A 22,568-nucleotide genomic window follows, 5' to 3' on the forward strand; every position below is an offset into this window, starting at 1 on the left:
AATTTTCTTATGTAGAAAATGGTGGATTGAACCTGGTTTTATAGCTAGCCAAACCTCTCACTTGTATGACAGTCGCATCGAATGTCATTATATTGACAACTTTCTATCAAATTTTGTAAGAGGAGTTGAGTCAAATATGCAAAGTCTTTTTACAAAAATCAAAAAATCAAATTCCGCTACAATATGATATAACACACAGAGTACTAACATTCCAACAAATTCAATTTCAATAATCAAAAGTTTCTGTTTTAAATGCTACTGCTTTATGAATAGTATGATGTACATGTGATTGCTCATACAGTGTTATATTTGTTTTGGGAAATTTTTAGGAATTAAGGTCCTCCGTGCTCTTCAACTTCGAACATTTTCTTTTTTTTGTTTTTTTTGTTTTTGTTTTTTTTGTTTTTTTTTGTTTCGAGCGTCACTGATAAGTCTTCAGTAGACGAAACGCGCGTCTGTCGTAAATACAAAATTTAATCCTGGTATCTATGATATGTTTATTTGTTGTAACACATATGGAGTGGTTATTATTATTAGTACATGTTTACGTATACGAATTAGTGTATTTTCTATGTGATGGTCTTTCAGTTATATGAGGTATTTCGGAAAACGGGAGATAGATTTTATAAAAATACAGTCAAAACATATCTAAACGAACCAAATTGAATTGTAAGGACACAACTTTGATAATTGGATTTTGTGTTTTTGGACTTGCAATGATTTGTTTTAGTTGTTGTACCTGACTTAATTGAATACATTCAAAATGTAAACACAATTTCTAATATCAAAATAGTTCGGGTATACTAGGTTTCACTGTATAATATACGTATTTATTGCATTGTCAAGATTAAACTAGGACATTTTACCCTTGTTTACATTTCAACATCAGATAAAACTGGTAACCAATACGGACATTTCCACACCAATAAGCTGATAAAGAAAACAAAACTAATCCCGGCGCGAAACTAAATTTCCAAAGATGAAACAAGGTGTCTTTGATAAAGTGATTTTATTTGTATTATTTAACAACATTAAAGGTAGGTATTTGTTAAAGTTAGGTACTTGTTATTAAGCTATTTTTGTGTAAGATAAAAATAAATTGATAAATTGAAAATGTAAACAAGTGATTAAGTGAACGAAAAAATACACATGTGTCCACTGTAATAATGCGCTACAAGGCTTTCCCAATCAGACTCTGGCTGGTTCATTTTTAGAAAGTGATGCATTACCTACTTGTCATTTTAATCCAAATAGCATAGAAAATGTAGTTTATGCGGTATGGGCTTTGCTCATTGTTGAAGACCGTACGGTGACCTATAGTTGTTAATGTCTGTGTCATTTTGGTCTTTTGTGGATAGTTGTCTCATTGGCAATCATACAACATCTTCTTTTTTATACACTGAATAACTGCATCAAATTTTTTATGTTATTTCGAATAGACTGACAAAATAAAACAATTATTTCTTACTGTTTAATTCTAAATTCCATTTTAAATCGGCTTAGTTCATGAAAAACGTTGATGACGTCATGGTCACAGGACACAATTGTGTCTATGATATGATAAACAAAACGACGTCTGCCAATCATAAGACGCGTAAATTCAACATCAAATTATAAAGAAACGAACGTCTCAACTCCAACAGACAAAGTTAACTTTGAATGTAATTGGCCTGTTTAGGTAATTGTTGCTTACATGGCTTGTCAACAGATTTTAAACATCATTGACTTTCAAATATTTGATTACGAGCATAGTTTAAACATATTTATTTATAGTGGATTATGAAACCAGTTTTGCAACTTATATTAATCCCTTTCCACTTTGCGGGTGCGAGTGCATACATGTACAGCATACATGATGAAATAGAATTGAGACGAATAAAATGTATAACGTTTTGTTATCCTTTTTTTTTTAACTTATGCGGTTTTATTCTAGACCAAGCAAAAAAAACATCAACAAACAAACCCAGTCAAATCAATGTTTTGAAAAAATCAAAACATCTAACGTTTCTTGGTGGCGTATGATTACCTTTTACAAACATTCAGTACGAGTTGGGATACTGAAGCTTCTATAATTTCGACATCTCTCTTTTCGATATTACCACTACAAAAGTCAAAAAGTCTGAAAAGACCAGTTTTTTGTCTTGATTTGCATGAACTTTTACTCGACATTCTCCAAAAGTTTGACTTATTTCTTAATTTTTCTTGACAAATTCTCATTTAAATCAAATTTGTATGAAATTTACTCATAATATTCTTGACATTCTGAATATGGTCTTAAAATTTCTTGACAAATTCTTGACATTTAATTACTGTCTTGAAATTTCTCGATATATTCTCGACATTCTTATTTTTTTCTCAGTATGGCTTGACATATTCTGAACATTTTGAATTGTGTATTAAATTTACTTGACAGTTCTGAGTTTTACAAATCATGACCAATATTCATGATATAACTTTAATCTTTATTTCTCTTTACATAATATACTGTTGTTTTAAGTTAACCTACTTACATGTAAAATAATTGAAAAATTGTGTATCTAAATATTTTAACAAAATTTAATGCAAATATGGCTATGAAATCTGATGTATAAAATAATTTAAATGTGAGTGTGTTGATATAAAACAATTTAAATGTGGGTTTAAAAAAAAAATCAAATTTTGATTCCTAAATCTATTAATTAAACGATTAAAAACAATCATACTGTATACATATTTCATTCTACTTTCATATTATTCAATGTTAATATGGTACATAATTATTGTACAAAAATGTGGTTTATATAAATGGCAAATTATTATGATATACAAAGCATTCATTTAACAGAAGAAAAAAGTGTGTAATGTCATCTGTTGGAACATATATTAAGTATTACACATAGACAGGATGTTCCCATAAAATTAAGGTATTCCACACCCAAAATACACGCAACTGTCAAATAGAAATTACTGATTTACCTGTAGGCAGCCATACAACTTATCAGTTGACCACTCAAAAGATTAAAAGAAAATTATTATCTACTCCAGGAATAATATTTTAAAAAAATGTATTCAGAAATCATTGGTCTTATGGAATGAATCTCAAACAGACATGCTCAATATAGATCCAAACATTTTTTTTCTTTTCAGGAAGTTATCACATTTTTTTTTTGTTAAAAAAAAACTATAAAATTCAACACTCAAATTTGAATAAAAATGTTTTTTGGTTTTTCTAAAAATGAATAAGGTTTTTGAATCAAGATGAGAACAAATTCTTTGACCTACACGAAAGTCCTCCTCTTTTTTTGGCCACTCAAACCCAAAAGATGATTTGTTGTGTCCAAAAGAGACACATGGTCACATTTTAAAACTGCTTTCAAGACACCTATTTTAGTAAAGCAAATTTGACTGGCAGTTTTGCGATTGGCAAAAATCTAAATGCTGTTTGTCGGTTACTTCGACTTACATTCCAAGTGAAAACAATTAATTAGATGTTTAATAAAAATAAATCAAAATTAAACTACATGGAGGATTATTCAGGGTATTTCAACTTTGGTGCACACACAAGGTATCTTACTATACCAAATTTATCCTTGATTCTTCAAAGTGTAGTTTAGCCATACGAAAAAGGAGTATATAACAGCAATACAATGTCATAAACAGTGCAAAATGAGTCTGTACACATTTCAGGCGAAATTTATACTGTTGAGATAGTGTCAAGACATACTTAAGACTGTCAAGAATGTGTCGAGACATATTCAGTTATTATTTAGAACATCAAGAATATGTCAAGACATATTCAGACATTATTAAGAATGTCAAGAATATGTCAAGACAGATCGAGACAAATTTAAGACAGTAAAGAATTGGTCGAGACTAATCCAGACTCTTGTCAGATGAAACAGGAAGTGTCGAGAAATTTTAAGACAATGTTCATACTGTCAAGACCTTTGTCAAGAAAAATCAAGACGCTTATAAGATAAATTAATACTATGTCAAGATTTTTTTTAAATTATTCAGACAAATTAAGAATGTCGAGTAAAAGTTCATGCAAATTCAGACAAAAACTGGTCTTTTCAGACTTTTTGACTTTTGTAGTGTACTGTTCTAAATGCGTGACGTATCGGCCCTTTAAGGAAAATTTCGAAGTTGAAAATGATTTCAAAGTCATCAATGACCAAGATATATTAACACTTTTGTAAAATCCCGATCATAGAATCACACACTGCCAATGAAAAATAAGGAGAAGGGATAACATTGACAGGATTGAAATAAAATATTAAAAGAATAGAGATATCGGAGACGAGTATCATTATATTTTTGTTTGCCCGGCTTTTTGAACTTTGCTGTTCAACTTTGTACTTGATTTGGCTTTCGAACTTTTGTATCTGAGCGTCACTAGTTAGTCCTGTGTGGACAAAAAGTAAAATCACAAAATTACTGAACTCAGAGGAAAAACTAATCGGCAAGTCCATAGTCACATGGCAAAATCAAATTACAAAACCCAACAAAAACGAATGGACAAGAAGTGTCATATTCCTGACTTCGTACAGGCATTTTCAAATGTATAAATGGTGGACTAAACCTGGTTTTATAGAGCTAAACCTCTCACTTTGATGGCAGTCTCATCAAATTCCGTTATATTTATAATGACGCGTGAACTAAACAGACATAATAAATAAAAGGGAACAATTTTACAGAACACAAAAACATATATCTACAAACACATTCATTGATTCGAGTGTCTGACGTCAGACAATTTTATTAGTCACATATATTTGTCGTTAAATGTATAAACAAACGATCTAAAAACTTCACATGGGCAATGTAAGAATACAGGATTAAAAATCAAAATTATGTAAGAATTAATTTCAGAAATAGACCCTGGTCCATCATCTTTCTACTCAGACACTGATGACGTTTTACAAAGTCTGAGTAGGAGCTGCATATCGCATAAGTTGGGAAATATATATCCCATATGCAGGTGAAGTTGGTATATTGCTACTAAGGTGGCGGGAAATTTATAATTTCTTCAAAATTTAAATTGTCTAGTCTCATAGATTCTGGTACTAAGATGACTGTGTAAGTCAAATTCGAGATATGAGTCTTAAAATGAGGCGGCGGAAACCGTTTCTGTTGTGTCTTTTTTTTCACAAGTGTCTGCAGGAAAATAAGAAGAGGTCGACAAGAAGAGGCGCACTATTTGTTACCATAGGAATGCCGACAATTTGTTGGAAAAGTATACCTCCAAACTCAACAAATATGTTGTCGATAATAAACTCCAGCATATACCCACCACTTGTTCTTCTGGGTAGGATGTTTTACCTTTTTGTTTAGTCTCCGAAAACGAAATTTGGTCGATCGTTCACACAGTTTTTCAACTTGTGAATGCGACGTTTTATCAGAGACATGATAGTTTAAACCCATTCTGACAAAGTGTCAAGTTCAACGTCCTCTCGCTTAGCCCATGCTCTGGCGTAATCCTAAATGGAATCCATAATTATTTTGAAGTTATGGTTCCAATTGATGTGTTGGGGGTTCTCTAAACTTAGGATCATGAGAAATCACATTTCGGAGATTTTCATGTTGAATTATGTTTAGAACCCCAGTTATAACATGCCCAGAGTGGCTGTAACTATAAGGCGAATGGGAACAGTCACATGTCGGAGGGTTTTTAGGTATTGTTCTAATTCAAGGTCTTGCAATGCTTGTTTATAGTTAAATATCTTAGGTGCAATGGTTTTAGTGTAACTGTAGTATACAATGGGAACAGACTTATTTTGAAAACAAATCGGAATTCTAGATGTTACCTCCTGGTGATGTAGAACGTTCCAGATGTTGATTGCATCAATTCCTCTATTGGCAAAGTCAATAGGAAAGAAGTTCCTCTTTTCCTCATGTAAAGGTTCCGATCTTTCTGTTTTGAAAAGACGGAAAAGAGGTACATCACAAATGATACTGACTAGTCTGTACATTGAAGAAATGTATTGGTGCCTCCTTTGTCAAGTGCATAATCTCTCAAACGTTTTGGAAAATTAACTGGCAGTGAAAAGAGAATAGTTCTAATGTAATGTAACCCTAATGGATGACGAAGATGTGTGTGAAAGAAGGCCATCAAAGCTTCAAGAGGGTGATTTAGGTTTGGAAGACCTTTTTACATTAGGCAGATGGTAATGTTTTTGCCCAAAGCTACGTTGTTGTCGTAAGGTATTATCAGATAAACTCATTATATTAACATCACTGCAGGCAGGACTTGACAAAGTACCTTGATATTATAATCGCAACCATATGGCATTGCAGTCCCTAATTCCCTCATTCAGAAATTTTCCTTATCTTTGCAAAAAGGAGTACTTAGTACAGGGCTATGTGTGTGGTGATACATTTTCTCGATGATGCGTACTTTCATAGATAAAGAAGAATCATGGTCCAGTTGATTAAAATGGTTATATCATAAAGAACCCTAAATTGCGGATCTTTATAATCAGACCGGTGTTGATTCATTCTTTTACGCAAAAGTTGACAAGTTTCACCAACACAAAGTACATTCGTTTCCGTACACGACATTGTCCGTGGAACAGTCCAGAGGCTCGAAAGATTAAGTATAATGTGTTTTAGATGTTAAATTACTAGTAAAATCAGGAGTCGTGATTAACATGTCACAGGTCTTTCACGTGCTCTTTTTTTCCTTTTTTATGTTTACAAGAAGAAATGATAGGTGTTGATTCACTTTGTAGCAGGTGTCTTTAAAAAGTCGAAAATATTGACGCAACATGGCTTTAATTTATGAAAAGTATCTGCATTTTTAAAATAGTAATTACCTTCTGGCTGAACATAAGTCAAATCAGGGGTATCCCGAGGGATATGCCATGGAATACACAAATCATATGCTATAGTGTTTCGTGCAGCAAAAGAGGACCTTGGTAACCCGGGCGACGTCCCAGCCGGTTTGTTCTTTGTATTATTTGTATTCATCATGCATAAAGCTACCAGGTTAATGATGCCTTCGGGGAATAATCCACCAGTAGTAATGTTTCCTCTAGGAAGAAACTTGACATCGACTTGGTTGTAGTTAAAAATAGAATCACAAAAATACTGAACTCAGAGAAAAATTTAGTCGGACAGTCCATTGTCACATGGCAAAATCAAATGTCAAAACACATATTTTTGTCCATCTTGTTATGATATTGTAATTATTGTATTTATTTATGTTGACCTGATTTGTGTTTTGTGGCCTGATAGTTGTTTACAGAATAATCTTAGAGCTGTGCAGTTTAGAAATCACTGGAACAATTACAGAATGATTGGAACTTTCCAGAATGATCCTAATAAAAGATGCGTTATATAAACTTCTACATTTTACTAGAAACTTCCGTTGTAACTTGACGTATCATTCTAGAGTGTTCTAGTATTTTCCGTTACAATTATATATTATATAGACACTAAAAAAAACACACTCTTAGACTTAGACATACATTTTGTAGATAGACATTAATATTCATAACATTTGGATTGACACTTTTATTCTACAATAGTTATCAAAGGTACCAGGATTATAATTTAGTACGCCAGACGCGCGTTTCGTCTACATAAGCTACATAAGACTCATCAGTGACGCTCATATCAAAATATTTATTAAGCCAAACAAGTAAAAAGTTGAAGAGCATTGAGGATCCAAAATTCCAAAAAGTTGCGCCAAATACGGCTAAGGTAATTTATGCCTTGGATAAGAAAATCCTCAGTTTTTCGAAAAATTCAAAGTTTTGTTAACAGGAAATTTGTAAAAATTACCACATTATTGATATTCATGTCAACACCGAAGTGTTGACTACTGGGCTGGTGATACCCTCGGGGACGAAACGTCCACCAGCAGTGGCATCGACCCAGTGGTGTAAATAGTTATCAAAGGTACCAGGCTTATAATTTAGTACGCCAGACGCGCGTTTCGTCTACATAAGACTCATCAGTGACGCTCATATCAAAATATTTATTAAGCAAAACAAGTGAAAAGTTGAAGAGCATTGAGGATCCAAAATTCCAAAAAGTTGTGCCAAATACGGCTAAGGTAATTTATGCCTTGGATAAGAAAATCCTTAGTTTTTCGAAAAATTCAAAGTTTTGTTAACAGGAAATTTGTACAAATGACCACATTATTGATATCCATGTCAACACCGAAGTGTTGACTACTGGGCTGGTGATACCCGCGGGGACGAAACGTCCACCAGCAGTGGCATCGACCCAGTGGTGTAAATAGTTATCAAAGGTACCAGGATTATAATTTAGTACGCCAGACGCGCGTTTCGTCTACATAAGACTCATCAGTGACGCTCATATCAAAATATTTATTAAGCCAAACAAGTAAAAAGTTGAAGAGCATTGAGGATCCAAAATTCCAAAAAGTTGTGCCAAATACGGCTAAGGTAATTTATGCCTTGGATAAGAAAATCCTCAGTTTTTCGAAAAATTCAAAGTTTTGTTAACAGGAAATTTGTAAAAATTATCACATTATTGATATTCATGTCAACACCGAAGTGTTGACTACTGGGCTGGTGATACCCTCGGGGACGAAACGTCCACCAGCAGTGGCATCGACCCAGTGGTGTAAATAGTTATCAAAGGTACCAGGATTATAATTTAGTACGCCAGACGCGCGTTTCGTCTACATAAGACTCATCAGTGACGCTCATATCAAAATATTTATTAAGCCAAACAAGTAAAAAGTTGAAGAGCATTGAGGATCCAAAATTCCAAAAAGTTGTGCCAAATACGGCTAAGGTAATTTATGCCTTGGATAAGAAAATCCTTAGTTTTTCGAAAAATTCAGTTTTGTTAACAGGAAATTTGTACAAATGACCACATTATTGATATTCATGTCAACACCGAAGTGTTGACTACTGGGCTGGTGATACCCACGGGGACGAAACGTCCACCAGCAGTGGCATCGACCCAGTGGTGTAAATAGTTATCAAAGGTACCAGGATTATAATTTAGTACGCCAGACGCGCGTTACAAACAACATCATACTGGATTGTGACCGTAGTAGTGAATGTAATATTCAGATTGATTCCGAAAGATATCCGGATACAGACAAAGATAAAAGATTGGACTCATATGTTGACAGTTAAGTTGACAGTAATATTTGTGTTATACTTCTTGTAAACTTTTGTATAATAAATATTGTTAAATTTTATTATTGATTTGTGTCTTTTGTTGGCTACAATTTAAAGGTAATTTCTGGCAGTAAAGTTAAGCCTATTTGAACTGGTTTTTATAGTTCGTTCTTATGTTGTACTGTTATACCACTGTCCAAGGTTAGGGGGAGGGTTGGGATCCCGCTAACATGTTTAACCCCGCCACATTATTTATGTATGTGCCTGTCCCAAGTCAGAAGCCTGTAATTCAGTGGCTGTCGTTTGTTTATATGTTACATATTTGTTTTTCGTTCATTTTTTTTACATAAATAAGGCCGTTAGTTTTTCTCGTTTGAATTGTTTTACATTGTCTTATCGGGCCTCTTATAGCTCACTATGCGGTATGAATTTTGCTCATTGTTGAAGGCCGTACGGTGACCTATAGTTGTTAATGTTTGTGTCATTTTGGTCTTTTGTGGATAGTTGTTTCATTGACAATCAAACCACATCTTCTTTTTTATAACATCTAAAACGAATGGACAAGAGCTGTCATATTCCTGACTTGGTACAGGCATTTTCAAATGTAGAAATTGGAATGCCCAAACTTTGGAGGTAAGTCCGTCTCAGGGAGTCCCTTTACTGATAGAAGGCCTCCATGGGAGGGAGTGTGTTACCACTGTCTTAAGCATAGAAATGTTAAAAAGGACTGTCTAGATTTACAGGGGAGGGATAAAACTATGACCTCCACAATTCAGTCGAAAATAGCTGCAACAGGACTATTAAACTCAAACGGGACTACTGAGGAGGACGGAAGGAGTCCACACAAATGAAGTTAGGCCTCTCGGTAGTTAAGTCTGTACCCCAAGGCAAAGTAGCCGGATAGCTGTAGTGGGATCAGGGGTAGATGCCAGGGACAGAAAGGGAACAGAGAACCCAGTGTGTCGTTGAAGGTCAGAGAAGAGATTGAGTCCAAGCAGTGCTCCGATTCTGACAAAGAGGCAACTCCTTCATGTAAGTTGGACTGCTTCGTATTAAAATGTCCTGCGAACATATTGATACATGGTGCACTGGAGTTGAACCACATCCTTCTCCCAGGTGGGTATTTGTTGGTGGAGAAAATCGTCAAAAGGGACACAGGCCTTGCCGGGTACTCTTTACTGAATATTCATAAACTAATCAAGGTTGATTAGGACAGAAGGTTAATAAAGGACACAGACAGTGGTTGTTGGAAAATAAGGGTCAAACAGGGGTATTCCTTGATGCTGGATACCCCAGCCATACCATTAGTAGAGAAATGTGAGGTGCCCTAAGGCAATATAGTTCCTTCAGCATTGCTTAAGGGGGACCAGGAGGGTCCAGTAGCCAATATTATGAGGGGATCCAAATGAGCTATCTTAGCAATTGAGACTACTTTGGCAAGTGACGAGAAGGCCCAACGAGAAGGGTTTGAACGCCACATCAGAAGGTAAGGCATACCACATTGCCATTAGTAGAACAGGCTAGGGATGAGGAGGTAGTCACTGTTTGTCAGCAATATCAGGGGCCTACTCCTGTTGTAGATAGAGGAATAACTGACAATACTGAAAAAGGTCATACATCCATTACTTTTGTTGACCCTTCAGCAACTGTAGAAAGTTGACAGAAATGCAACAGGGTCCTCAACTGAAGCAATTAACAGAAAAACCACACCAGGAAACAACCGGCCAATCAACAAAGGAGCAGTCTTCAGTGTAGAATATTTATGTGACAAGGAATCTGCATCTGTTATCCAGAAAATTCTAGTTTAATTTTAGGGTCACTTTTTAGAGCAGATTATGTGGGCACTAATCATTTTAATCTGCAGAAGGGTTACAACAGAAGACAGTGGGATCCTGGAACTCCCTGCCGTAACAAAGATATAAATACAGTGCAAGTGAGGAAAAAATTAGAACAAACTCTTCACGACGGAGAATGAATTAGCACAACCTCCTGGGTTTAACTATGTAGAGGACATTCAGCCACTAAGTGGACTGGTCTTAGTTTGTATAAAGACAGGGAAGAGTTGGTATAAGATCCAGAGAAGAACCATTCACAGTTATCTGGGTTCCCAATTTGTTGAGAACCCATTGCACTAAATGTTAATGTATCAGAAGACACATGGATACAAAGGGTCTGTTTGGAGGGGATAGCCTCAATACTTTTTTTTTTAAATTGTTAGGGGGATGGGGGTATACTTTTTAAATTGATGCATATTTCTCTAAATTTGGTATGATTTCCGTATTTTGTAAATTTTAAATTTTAAAACCACAGGGTCTACCTCAGTGGAAGTGGCCTTATCAATAAAATTGGGGGGAGTGTAGTATTCGGAGGGTTAGTTTTAGGTCATCAGACAGACCATCTAGGGATGTCCGAATAACTACCCAGTGATCATCCTCTTCCAGTTCAAACTAATGTCTATACAAACACCTATTCACACTAGAAGAGCAATCGGCCGTTCCTGACTGCAGTAACTACCATTCAAGGTAGCTATCGGTATAGAGATATACTCGGTATCACAACATTGGCGCTGCGAGCAGGGTATTAAGTTTTAAATCTTGTGCCTTTTGTGAGCTATTATTCGATTGTTCCTTTGTCTAATGTGTTCTCCTATTTATTTGTATTGTAGTCCGATGATGGTGTGTTTAAATGTTTAAAGCCGGAGGTTTGTTATGCCACAAAACCAGGTTTAACCCACCAATTTTGTCTTTAAAAAAATGTCCTGTACCAATTCAGGAATATGGCCATTGTTAAATTATAGTTCGTTTCACTGTGTGTTTCATTTTAACGTTGTGTTTCTTTTGTGTCGTTTGTTTCCTTTTATATTTGAGTGTGAATTCACATTATTATAAGACGTGTAACGGTACTTTTCTATCCCAAATTCATGTATTCAGTTTTGATGTTATATTTGTTATTCTCATCGGATTTTGTCTAAAGTTAGATTGTTTCTGTGTGAGTTACATTTCAATGTGGTGTCGTTGTTTTTTTATATTTACTGTGTTTCTCGCAGTTTTAGTTTGTAACCCGAATTTGTTTTTTTTTCTATCGATTTATGAGTTTTGCACAGCGATATACTACTGTTGCCTTTATTTTGCAAGATGACAAAAGTTGATTTATTCTAAATGTACTAATACCCAGACATAACATTATCAAATTTAAAACACTGGTGTAATTCCAAAAAAACAAATTACTCTCAGAAACCTTGCAATTGTATACGATGTATTAATAGTAAACTCATTCCTTCTTTACAACCATAATTTATCATATTTATACACAAAAAGTAATTTTTTATACAATTTAACTTAAAGATGTTCGCTTCTCTGTTTAAAAATAACAAGCTTTTTAAAAGACTGTTATAAATTGATTGTATATAAATAAAGAAAATAAAAAAAACAGAAAAGATGGAGGGTTTGTGTGTTTGATTTCGAGATATAAGCCTTTACAAATTTTTGGGAAAATAATTCTGTCTAGATTTTTCTTTTACTTGACAATGGCACCTTTTTTGTTTTATAACTATGAAAAATAACAAGGATTTCATAAGATTCTGATATAAGGCTTTTTAAACAATATGTAATAAAAATATGACAAGAAAAGTAGGGGTTTGTGTTAATATATGGATAAACCATAGGATTCCGAAAATGTGGCAAAAATTCAAAAATAGAGGAGTAAACACACTTAACCAGTTGACTGTTTAAGTACATATATATGTATATATTCTTTTATATGTTATCTCAACCGAAATTTTATGCATTTGACTTTTATGTACATTATTTTGTATCTTCTCTGTAGCTGCACTTTCATAGTTTTGTGCGAATAAACTATCTATCTATCTAATTATTGACTGCATTTTTTTCATTTTAGCCGAATTGTGTGAAGATTACTCGTTAGCAGGAATAGATACACCAGTTGTTTGCGATAACCCATATGCTAATGAATGTTGTCAAATGAATAACAGATGGTATTGTGTCTATGATTTTACAGACTACAACTGTGAAGCTGTTGGACAGTAAGTATTTTTCTAGATATATAAGCAATGCGAAGAATGAAAATAGGAAAATGTTAAATCACAAAACAATACTGAACTCCGAGGAAAATTCAAAACGAAAAGTCCCTAATCAAAACGGGAATGTGTTCATCCATCTAAATCACCTGAGATGTAATCAATGGTTCGTACATGTAGATGATGTGTTGATCTTTCATTTCTCTGTTCCTTTTTTGTCTTGGTTTACATGAACATGGCAGAGTCAATATAATTAGAGATTCGCAAGAGCCTGTGCCACTGACCGTATCTACTGTGGTTTTTGAAATTAACTAAAATTAGGTTAAATCATTGAGATATCCTTAAAATGATGGAGACCAGGTTTGGTTTAATTTAGTCCAGTAGTTAAATAAAAAGATTTTAAAAAAATACCATTAGAAAATGACTTTAAAAGACAATATATCCTATAAGATGTGAATTTCCAATTGGTCATGTTAGCTTATTTTTAAATCTTTATTTGCTTGTTATTTTTCTTGCTTACAGTGTATCTCAATCTTTATAATTTATTGAAGATATCTAACAAAATTTAAAAAAAACTTTCTTTCGTTCCAAAGGTTATTTCACCCAGGTCCTGTATAGTGCCGAAAATGCCTTTCAATTATCTTATTAAAAACCCTTCTTAAATCTTGGACAGGTCTCCGCCTTATCCTAATTTACCTGCAGGATGTGGGTGGCATTTACTACTTCCTTTGACGTATCAAAAGCGAAAAACGCATTCCGTGATTATTAAATAATGCTACACAAATTTTTTGGTCAGCGGTTTTATTATATTTGATGTGTTTTTCTTCAGTTTTAGTTTGCAACCCGGAATTGTGTTTTTCTCAATCGACTAATAAATTTCGGACAACGGTATACTACTGTTGTCTTTATATATGACTGTTTGTTGCCATTACGTCACATTGCACACGTTGAATTACCGCTATTATTTTGTTAATGTACGACTGCATACATTAAGTTTGATCTCCTACAGATTAGCTGAATTTGACATGAGTAAGGGTTAATATATATTATTTTCGTCAGAGGAAGCCGGACTGTACTATCCACAAATCGTCCTACAGGAAGCAAGACTACAACAACTTCAAATCGCCCTACAGGAAGCTCGACAATAACAATTGCATATCGTGCTACAAGAGGTGTGTCGTCAACTTCTCAAAGATATTTTACCTATAGACCATTCACAGCTTCTCCAAAGCAGACAACGTATGATTACATTGCTCCATATTTTCCAAACACCAGTAAACCCTCACAGTAAGTACATAGACATATGTATAGGTTGCATTTCTGTAAATTTTGATAATGCAATATCCCATAGGAACTCCTTTTACGACTTAAACTGTACCACTTTTACTATGAAGTTTTCAATCGACCCTCATACATCTATATCAACATTGTAACATATGCAAAGAATATATCAGTCAACCCAGTCCTTTATCATATTTTTTTTTTTTTTTTTTTGTTAAAAATGGTGGGACTTAAATGAAGTGATATCTTTTAATCCCTTGAAATGCATTTAATGAAAATTATAAAATATTTTCGATAATAGAATAAATATTTTCCATGAAAATATTAAACTCGCACTTTATTAAAATTTAAAACTAAGCTAGGATAGGGATTTAATTTAAGCTTTTAATGAATGATTTGTTCTTCCTCTTTATTTTATATAATTTAAATTTAGTGTGAAGTTTGCAAAATAAAGTCGAATCAATCTTGTTTTTGTTGGTCAAATAAAAGTAGCTAATGCAATTCGAACAGATATAACAATTAAATCATGAAATTACATTCCTTGAATAATCAATAATCGAGATGAGCGAGCAACTGCAGCGTAATAAAACTTTGCATTATATACAGAATTATCTTGTATCTGATGTATGAAGTCAAAAGGAAAGTGCCTAGTATAATATGTTAATAGCGATTTGCGTAATAACGACTAAATGTTTGCAAACATTTTGAATAGATACGTAAAACAAAATTAATACAAAAAATACTACGAGAAAAAAAAATGTTCTAGTCATGGGCATTTCAATAAAAAATCAAATACAAATTTTAACAAAGTATGTATTTGATGCTTTTAGAAAAGTAAACATGTTTCCGGTTAATAGATATCAGTAATGTTTGAAGGTCAACACACATGTCTTCGGATTATTCACAGATGACCTTGAACAAAAATAAGAATTTACGAGGTGTCTTGGTTCGGTTGTATACAGTTCCAAGGCATACTGAAAATGCAAATAACAATATATATTTTTTATTTGATTTACAGACACTTCATGACTGATATCAGTATTTTGGCAGCCATCGGGGCTGTGATTGTGCTAGTTGTAATCATAACTTTTATTGTTATGAAACATTCAAAAAGACGTGATCAACAAAGACGAAATGCCCTGTTCAATGCAGTCAATGAGCAAATAAGTAGTAATTCCGGACAGCACAGAGGAAATCCGGTATATACTGTAGGAGGTATGTTTCATGACAAAAGAAGATTTGTATTTATATGATTATGTACATATTTTCCTTGTTGAATAGTTTAACACTAGTCGTTTTGAGGGCCCTTTATATCTTGCTGTTCGTTGTCAGCGAAGGCTCCGTGTTGAACACGTGAAGTCCGTACTTTAACTTATAATGGTTTACTTTTAAATGTTGTGACTTAGATGCAGAGTTGTCTCATTAGCAGTTATACCACATCGTTTTATATATATATATCTATAATTACATTTGATATAATAAAAGTTTGACGCAATTCTAATTTCAAAAAAAAAAATATTTGTTCATGTATGAAGATAAAAATATTTTCAAATATTATACAAATAACAACATACATGCACTGTACATGTTTTGTAAGCCTATCAGTCTTACACAATTCAAATACAAAACAAAAGCTTTAATTGTCAATCTGCCTAAAATGTATGCAGTGGTGAAAACATAACAAACCCTCTTAAGTTTGCCTTAATTAATGTTCGAGTCGATAAATACCATGCAAATATAAACTAGAAAAAAAACAATCAAAAGTATCTAACTACCTTTTTTTGCTTTTTTTCTAACCGACCATTATCAACATATTTCTCGAATAACCAGACTCGCAGAAACAATAGACCTTCTACATTTATTTCTCTCGAATAACCAGACTCGCAGAAACAATAGACCTTCTACATGTATTTCTCTGAAATAACCAAACTCGCAGAAACGATAGACCTTCTACATGTATTATTCTCTTATAATCACACTCGCAGAAACAATAGACCTTCTACATGTATTTCTCTCATATAACCAAACTCGCAGAAACAATAGACCTTATACATGTATTTCTCTCTAATAACAAAACTCGCAGAAACAATAGACCTTCTACATGTATTTCTCTCGAATATCCAGACTCGCAGAAACAATAGACCTTATATATGTAGTTTTCTCGAATATCCAGACTCGCAGAAACAATAGTCCTTCTATATGGAGTTCTCTCGAATAACCAAACTCGCAGAAACAGTATACCTTCTACATATATATCTCTCGAATAATCAGACTCGCAGAAACAATAGACCTTCTATATGTATTTCTCTCGAATAACCAGACTCGCAGAAACAGTAGACCTTCTATATGTAGTTCTCTCGAATAACCAACCTCGCAGAAACAGTATACCTTCTACATATATATCTCTCGAATAATCAGACTCGCAGAAACAATAGACCTTCTACATATATTTCTCTCAAATAATCAGACTCGCAGAAAAAATAGACCTTCTACATGTGTTTCTCTCGAAAAACCAGACTCGCAGAAACAATAGAACTTCTACATGTATTCCTCTCGAATAACCAGACTCGCAGAAACAATAGACCTTCTACATGTGTTTCTCTCGAAAAACCAGACTCACAGAAACAATAGAACTTCTACATGTATTTCTCTCAAATAATCAGACTCGCAGAAACAATAGACCTTCTACATGTATTTCTCTCAAATAATCAGACTCGCAGAAACAATAGACCTTCTACATGTATTACTCTCAAATAACCAGACTCGCAGAAACAATAGACCTTCTACATGTATTTCTCTCAAATAATCAGACTCGCAGAAACAATAGACCTTCTACATGTATTTCTCTCAAATAACCAGACTCGCAGAAACAATAGACCTTCTACATGTATTACTCTCAAATAACCAGACTCGCAGAAACAATAGACCTCCTATATGTATTACTCTCAAATAATCAGACTCACAGAAACAATAGACCTTCTACATGTGTTTCTCTCGAGACTCACAGAAACAATAGACCTTCTACATGTGTTTCTCCCGAAAAACCAGACTCACAGAAACAATAGAACTTCTACATGTGTTTCTCTCGAATAACCAGACTCGCAGAAACAATAGACCTTCTATATGTAGTTATCTCGAATAACCAGACTCGCAGAAACAATAGACCTTCTACATGTATTACTCTCAAATAATCAGACTCGCAGAAACAATAGACCTTATACATGTGTTTCTCTCGAATAACCAGACTCGCAGAAACAATAGACCTTCTATATGTAGTTATCTCGAATAACCAGACTCGCAGAAACAATAGACCTTCTACATGTATTACTCTCAAATAATCAGACTCACAGAAACAATAGAACTTCTACATGTGTTTCTCTCGAATAACCAGACTCGCAGAAACAATAGACCTTCTATATGTAGTTCTCTCGAATAACCAGACTCGCAGAAACAGTATACCTTCTACATATATATCTCTCGAATAATCAGACTCGCAGAAACAGTATACCTTCTACATATATATCTCTCGAATAATCAGACTCGCAGAAACAATAGACCTTCTACATATATTTCTCTCAAATAATCAGACTTGTAGAAACGATAGACCTTCTTCATGTATTACTCTCAAATAATCAGACTCGTAGAAACGATAGACCTTCTACATGTATTATTCTCAAATAATCAGACTCGTAGAAACAATAGACCTTCTACATGTTTTTCTCTCAAATAACCAATTTTGCAGAAACGATAGACCTTCTACATGTATTTTACTCTAATAATCACACTCGCAGAAACAATAGACCTTCTACATGTATTTCTCTCATATAACCAAACTCGCAGAAACGATAGACCTTCTACATGTATTTTTCTCAAATAATCACACTCGTAGAAACAATAGACCTTCTACATGTATTTCTCTCTAATAACAAAACTCGCAGAAATAATATACCTTCTACATGTATTTCTCTCGAATATCCAGACTCGCAGAAACAATAGACCTTCTATATGTAGTTCTCTCGAATAATCAGACTCGCAGAAACAGTAGACCTTCTATATGTAGTTCTCTCGAATAACCAACCTCGCAGAAACAGTATACCTTCTACATACATATCTCTCGAATAATCAGACTCGCAGAAACAATAGACCTTCTATATGTATTTCTCTCGAATAACCAGACTCGCAGAAACAGTAGACCTTCTATATGTAGTTCTCTCGAATAACCAACCTCGCAGAAACAGTATACCTTCTACATATATATCTCTCGAATAATCAGACTCGCAGAAACAATAGACCTTCTACATATATTTCTCTCAAATAATCAGACTCGCAGAAACAATAGACCTTCTACATGTGTTTCTCTCGAAAAACCAGACTCACAGAAACAATAGAACTTCTACATGTATTTCTCTCAAATAATCAGACTCGCAGAAACAATAGACCTTCTACATGTGTTTCTCTCGAAAAACCAGACTCACAGAAACAATAGAACTTCTACATGTATTTCTCTCAAATAATCAGACTCGCAGAAACAATAGACCTTCTACATGTATTTCTCTCAAATAATCACACTCGCAGAAACAATAGACCTTCTACATGTATTACTCTCAAATAACCAGACTCGCAGAAACAATAGACCTTCTACATGTATTTCTCTCAAATAATCAGACTCGCAGAAACAATAGACCTTCTAAATGTATTTCTCTCAAATAATCAGACTCGCAGAAACAATAGACCTTCTACATGTATGTCTCTCAAATAACCAGACTCGCAGAAACAATAGACCTTCTACATGTATTACTCTCAAATAACCAGACTCGCAGAAACAATAGACCTCCTATATGTATTACTCTCAAATAATCAGACTCACAGAAACAATAGACCTTCTACATGTGTTTCTCTCGAAAAACCAGACTCGCAGAAACAATAGACCTTCTACATGTGTTTCTCTCGAAAAACCAGACTCACAGAAACAATAGACCTTCTACATGTGTTTCTCTCGAAAAACCAGACTCACAGAAACAATAGAACTTCTACATGTGTTTCTCTCGAATAACCAGACTCGCAGAAACAATAGACCTTCTATATGTAGTTCTCTTGAATAACCAGACTCGCAGAAACAATAGACCTTCTACATGTATTACTCTCAAATAATCAAACTCGCAGAAACAATAGACCTTCTACATGTGTTTCTCTCGAATAACCAGACTCGCAGAAACAATAGACCTTCTATATGTAGTTCTCTCGAAAAACCAGACTCGCAGAAACAATAGACCTTCTATGTGTAGTTGTCTCGAATAACCAAACTCGCAGAAACAGTATACCTTCTACATATATATCTCTCGAATAATCAGACTCGCAGAAACAACAGACCTTCTACATATATATCTCTCGAATAATCAGACTAGCAGAAACATAGACCTTCTACATGTATTTCTCTCAAATAATCAGACTCACAGAAACAATAGACCTTCTACATGTGTTTCTCTCGAAAAACCAGACTCGCAGAAACAATAGAACTTCTACATGTATTTCTCTCGAATAACCAGACTCGCAGAAACAATAGACCTTCTACATGTGTTTCTCCCGAAAAACCAGACTCGCAGAAACAATAGAACTTCTACATGTATTACTCTCAAATAACCAGACTCGCAGAAACATAGACCTTCTACATATATTTCTCTCAAATGATATTAAGAAGGAAAAAAAAATGATAGAATTAAGTATTCTATATTATACAATTACTGCATTTTAAACCACATTTTTACCGAAACAAAAGACAGTAATTGTTTTTCCTTCCATATTCCGAGAGAAGTTTTGCCAAAGTTATAGATCTACACGTAAAAACACGCCAGGTTTTGCGCGGTGAATATACTTTGACCGCAGTTGAATGTGCTTATTTATTTAAAATCCAATTCATATAGAAATACATACTAAAGTTTAAGCAATATATAAAAAAGAAGATATGGTATGATTGCCAATAAGACAACTATCCACAAAAGACCAAAATGACACAGACATTAACAACTGTAGGTCACCGTACGGCCGTCAACAATGAGCAAAGCCCATAACGCATAGTGAGCTATAAATGGCCCAGATAAGATAATGTAAAACAATTCAAAGGAGAAAACTAACGGCCTTATTTATGTAAAAAAACATGAACGAAAAACAAATATATAACACAATAACAAACGACAACCACTGAATTACAGGCTCCTGAATATGGTAAGATAAAAGTTTTCTGTCATTGAAAGTGGAATCGTTGGTAAACGTACTTATCTGTTGTCTTTTATTGATAGTGAGAGAAACAGAGACCCAGGTTAACTGGACACACAATAATGTGAATGATAGTTTAGCTAACAACGAACATATTGCGCAAGGTTTTATGCTAAATGTTCAACCACCACCTTACTCACAATGTATTGCGTCTGACCAATCTAGTAAACAACTGTCTTCATCGACTGACTCTGCAGATCAACCATCGAATAGCTAAATAACTCCACCACCATTGTTATGGTTTGGGTAAGGTTTATATAAAACAGTGGCAGAGGAAACATTGTGTCGAAAAGAGTAATAAGAAAATTGCATTTCGAAAAAAAAAAATTATATTAAGCATGATAAGGGCATCATCAACAAACACGACAGGAAATATTATTGATTAACCAACATGAATCCAAATAAAATCCTTAAATATACTCTAACACTAAGGAATGGTGTCGTATACCGCAGTTAGGTTATTAAAAATGCAATTTACTGACAAAACTTGACTTAGCGAGATCATTGCATCAGTATAAATAATCTTGGGATACAGTTACATATGATTGATTTTCTTTAAATGTTACTTTTGCGTGTATGTCATTCAATGATCAAATAGCGAATGAAATGATAAGCAACTTTTTAGGTTTTAAAATATCACCTTAGAGAGAATCACAAATCTAGCGGATAATTCCATCATTCATCACGAAAATGTAACCCTTGTTAAATCGTTTAATTTGAAGTCAACATAGCAGTTCTTGATATCAATATTTAGGAGTGATTTAGGTCTTTTGTTATCATTTGATTATCCAAGCATAAAATTCTAAAACTAACTACAGAGACATTCCACTATGTTAATTATCCCGAATTTCTTTTCCAAAAGGACATTGAGGAAAGATACTAGTAGTGATATTTACCTAAAATGGTTAGCCATCTCTTTTTAAATGTAACTCGACATTTTTAAGAAAAAGACAATTATATTATATTGGTTTTTTTTTCTGTTTCAGAATTCGTAAGATTGAACTATAGAATGAAAATTGCAGTTAGTACCAACGAGTCTATCTAAGACGCACAATGATAACTGGAATTCGAAATAACATTATGTTTTATCGTATAGTTAATTATTGATTTGTTTTAAGTAAATTCATCATACAAATGTTTTAAGTCAGACAATGTTACTAGTTTTACTAATATGCATGCAAATAAATACTCATTTTGTTTAAATGTCTATTGTCATCTGATAGAAGCTGAAAGGGTCAAGATGTCAACCCTGTTATTTTCATATGTTTTTCCAAAGTCACGAACCATATTCATGATTATTCGTGTGGTTCATAAGTGTTTCTCATTTTTTCTTAGATTAGACCGTAGGTTTTCTGGTCTGAATGGGTTTACACTGGTAATTTTATGGGCCCTTGATGTTCGGTGTGAGTCCAGGCTTCTTGTTGAAGACCGAACTTTGATCTATAACGGAATACTTTTATAAATTTTGACTTGGATGGAGAGTTGACAGTTTGGCACTAAAACTACATCTGCTTATATCTATTATATCATGTTTATTTATTATTCGAATTGCATAGATAAGTGACGATTTGGAGCTCGATATTTTCATGCCATAATTTGACATAATCACATGGTACAACATTGCAGTTGAACCTTTTGAAATCAAGTGCATATCATTGGTGGTTTATTTTACTATTGACATATACATTAAGTCACCTTTTATTTAAAGAACAAAACAACTGTAAGAGGAAAACACACCATCAGATAGGTTAAAATTGTAACATTGATCATTTTGCGACTACTATTGCCGATCTTTAAAAAAAAAAGAAACTAAGTAAATGTTATCAAAAGATTAAAACCTTTTATTGAAACTCAAATTTTTATCTGATGACGCTTCTTAATCCATACTCCTATTG

At 33.8% G+C, this 22,568-nt stretch overlaps 1 protein-coding gene across 1 annotated transcript; it reads left to right on the forward strand.

Moving 5' to 3' along the window:
* Positions 1–897: 897 nt before the first annotated feature.
* LOC139486294 (uncharacterized) lies at positions 898–21,854 on the forward strand. Its single transcript, XM_071271107.1, has 6 exons — positions 898–1,037; positions 12,981–13,125; positions 14,179–14,406; positions 15,419–15,615; positions 20,697–20,919; positions 21,660–21,854. Exons 1-5 carry the CDS (start codon positions 980–982, stop codon positions 20,888–20,890), a joined length of 822 nt encoding a protein of 273 aa, XP_071127208.1. The 5' UTR covers positions 898–979; the 3' UTR covers positions 20,891–20,919; positions 21,660–21,854.
* Positions 21,855–22,568: the final 714 nt, after the last annotated feature.

Source organism: Mytilus edulis, chromosome 8 (genome assembly GCF_963676685.1).
Source record: "Mytilus edulis chromosome 8, xbMytEdul2.2, whole genome shotgun sequence".
In the NCBI taxonomy this organism is placed as follows: domain Eukaryota; kingdom Metazoa; phylum Mollusca; class Bivalvia; order Mytilida; family Mytilidae; genus Mytilus; species Mytilus edulis.

Excerpts from the sequence above, each read along its gene's own strand:
- LOC139486294 (XM_071271107.1), top strand. The coding sequence starts at position 980 with ATGAAACAAGGTGTCTTTGATAAAGTGATTTTATTTGTATTATTTAAC. Across the intron at positions 13,126-14,178 it reads AACTGTGAAGCTGTTGGACA|AGGAAGCCGGACTGTACTAT; the intron begins GTAAGTATTTTT and ends TATTTTCGTCAG. Across the intron at positions 15,616-20,696 it reads TCCGGTATATACTGTAGGAG|TGAGAGAAACAGAGACCCAG; the intron begins GTATGTTTCATG and ends TTTTATTGATAG.